At 37.9% G+C, this 2,774-nt stretch overlaps 1 protein-coding gene across 1 annotated transcript; it reads left to right on the top strand.

Moving 5' to 3' along the window:
- Nucleotides 1–15: 15 nt before the first annotated feature.
- Nucleotides 16–2,562, top strand: LOC148950946 (uncharacterized). The gene has a single exon (XM_089090964.1). It carries the CDS (start codon nt 16–18, stop codon nt 2,560–2,562), a length of 2,547 nt encoding a protein of 848 aa, XP_088947090.1.
- The last annotated feature ends 212 nt before the right edge of the window (nt 2,563–2,774 follow it).

Genomic DNA, 2,774 nt, shown 5'->3' with positions numbered 1-2,774 from the left:
CAAGGTCAAATAGACATGTGTCAACTACTTGTTTCAAAGGGTGCGCATGTAGATGGTTTGGATAGTGCAGACCTTTCATCTAGCTCCTGTTGGGTGCAAACTCCTTTACATTTGGCCGTGATGGAAGAAGAAAGAAGAGTGGATTTCTGTAGAAAAAAAGCAGTCACTAAACTAGAAATTGTCAGGCTACTTCTTTCAAGAGGTGCAAAAATAGATGTTTTAGATTCCTTCGGGTGCGCACCGCTACATTATGCTGCCAGAGATAACAAGCTAGATATTTGTCAGTTACTAGTTTCAAAGGGTGCAAAAGTAGACAACTATGAAAATCTTCTTTGTTGCATTCCTTTACGTTTCGCCGTAGAAAAAGAGAACATATCCATAGCTAATTATCTTTTAGAAAAGGGAGCAAATATCAATTTGAAGCTTAGAGGAACAGTTTTACACGATGCTGCTGGAAGAGGTAAACTGAACATGTGTCAGTTTCTTCTTTCAAAAGGCGCACATATAGACGATTTAGATGATAATGGTTATACTCCTTTACATCGTGCCGCATATCTTAAGCAATTTTCTGTAGCTGAGTATCTCTTAGGAAAAGGAGCAAACCCCAATTTGCCGAGTCGTGGGGACTGTTTCACACCTTTACACACTGCTGTTTTACACGATCAACTAGCCATTTGTCAGTTACTTGTTTCAAAGGGCGCGCATATAAACGCTTTAGATTATGAGAATCGCACTCCTTTGCATCTGCTCATGAATTGCGATTATTACTTCACGCCAGCCTTAGAAATTGCTCAATATTTATTAGAACAAGGAGCAAACCCCAATTTAAGGGCAGATTGCAATCAGGATGGTTGGGGATATACAGCCTTACACATTGCTGCTAAAAGAAATAAAATATGGTTTTGTCAGCTACTTGTTCTCAAGGGCGCGCATATAAACATCTTTGATCGTGATTATCGCACTCCTTTACATTATGCCGCAGAAAGAGGACACACATCTGTAGCTACGTATCTCTTAGAAAAGGGAGCAAATCCTAATTTGAAGAGTCTTAAAGATAACTACACACCTTTACACTCTGCCGCTGAACATGGTAAACTAGGTATTTGTCAGTTACTTGTTTCAGAGGGTGTGCGTATAGACGCTTTAGATGATAGGGGTCATACTCCTTTGCATATTGCCACGAAAAACGGGCAAATATCTGTGGTTAGTTATCTTATAGAAAAGGGAGCAGACCTCAACTTAATGGGAGATTGCAATCAAGAAGGTTGGGGAACTACTCCCTTACACTTTGCTGCTGAAAAAGGTCAAATAGACATTTGTCAGTTACTCGTTTCAAAGGGCGCGCATATAAACATTTTCGATGGTAAGTATCGCACTCCTTTAAATTGTGCTGCAATAAAAGGACACGTATCTGTAGCTATGTATCTCTTAGGAAAGGGGGCAAACCCCAAATCGAATAGTAAAAGAGATTATTACACACCTTTACAAACTGCTGCTGAACATGGTGAACTGGATTACTTGTTTTTAGTAGCTTATCAGCTATTAGATGATACGAGTCGTACTCGTTTACATATTACTCCCAAAAATGGGCAAACATTCAAGACTAGATATCTCATAGAAAATGGAGCAAACCTTAATTTAAAGGCTTGCAGTTTTCATGGGGATTGCAGATGTACACCCTTACACTTTGCTGCTACACAAGGTCAAATAGACATTTGTCAATTACTTGTTTCAAAGGGTTTGCATATAGACATTTTAGATGATGACGGTTATACTCCTTTACATTGTGCCGCAAAAGAAGGACACAAATCTGTAGCTATATATCTCTTAGGAAAGGGAGCAAACCCTAATATGAAGAGTTTTAGAGGTTATTGCACACCTTTACACACTGCTGCTGAACATGGTGAACTAGATATTTGTCAGTTACTTGTTTCAAAGGGCGCGCATATAAACGCTTTAGATAATAAGAGTCGTACTCCTTTGCATATTGCCGTGGAAAATGGGAAAAAATCCGTAGCTAGTTATTTCATAGATAAGGGAGCAGACCTAAATTCAATGGCTTGCAGATCTCATGGGGATTGTGGATATACACCCTTACACTTAGCTGCTGTACAAGGTCAAACAGACATGTGCAACTTACTTGTTTCAAAGGGAGCACGTATAAACATTTTTAATGATGACGGTTGTACTCCTTTACATTGTGCCACAAAAAAAGGACACACAAATGTAGCTGTGTATCTCTTAAAAGAAGGAGCAAACCCCAATTTGAAGAGTTTTAAAGATTATTGCACACCTTTACACACTGCAGCTGAACAAGGTGATCTACACATTTGTGAATTACTTGTTTCAAAGGATGTGCATATAGATGCTTTAGATATTAAGAATCGTACTCCTTTGCATATGGCTGTGAAAAATGAACGAACATCCGTAGCTAGGTATCTCTTAGGAACGGGAGCAAACCTTGATTTGAAGGTTCTGACTCTTCTACAAAAAAAATCAATCTATTATCCCAATAGAAAAAAATCTGAGTATATAGAATTATTAAAAGATCTAATTAAATAATACTCTATAGAAAAAGCAGCTACAATGAAATTGTATTCTATACTGTGCAGTTTAGTCTTTAATTACTTTAATTCTCTGAAATCAATATGCCGGCATGTTATCGTAAATTATACATATCAAGCCAAATTATGTGATAACGTTGAACGGTTAGACATATCACAGTGTTTAAAAAGCTACTTGACTTTTGAGGAGGAGCTTCGACATTGTTTTTA

This window comes from Artemia sp. Qi Xiang Cuo, chromosome 6 (assembly GCF_049724085.1).
Source record: "Artemia sp. Qi Xiang Cuo chromosome 6, ASM4972408v1, whole genome shotgun sequence".
Classification (NCBI taxonomy): Eukaryota; Metazoa; Arthropoda; class Branchiopoda; order Anostraca; family Artemiidae; genus Artemia; species Artemia sp. Qi Xiang Cuo.
This window is presented reverse-complemented; position numbering and strand designations above follow the sequence as displayed.

Excerpts from the sequence above, each read along its gene's own strand:
- LOC148950946 (XM_089090964.1), top strand. The coding sequence starts at position 16 with ATGTGTCAACTACTTGTTTCAAAGGGTGCGCATGTAGATGGTTTGGAT.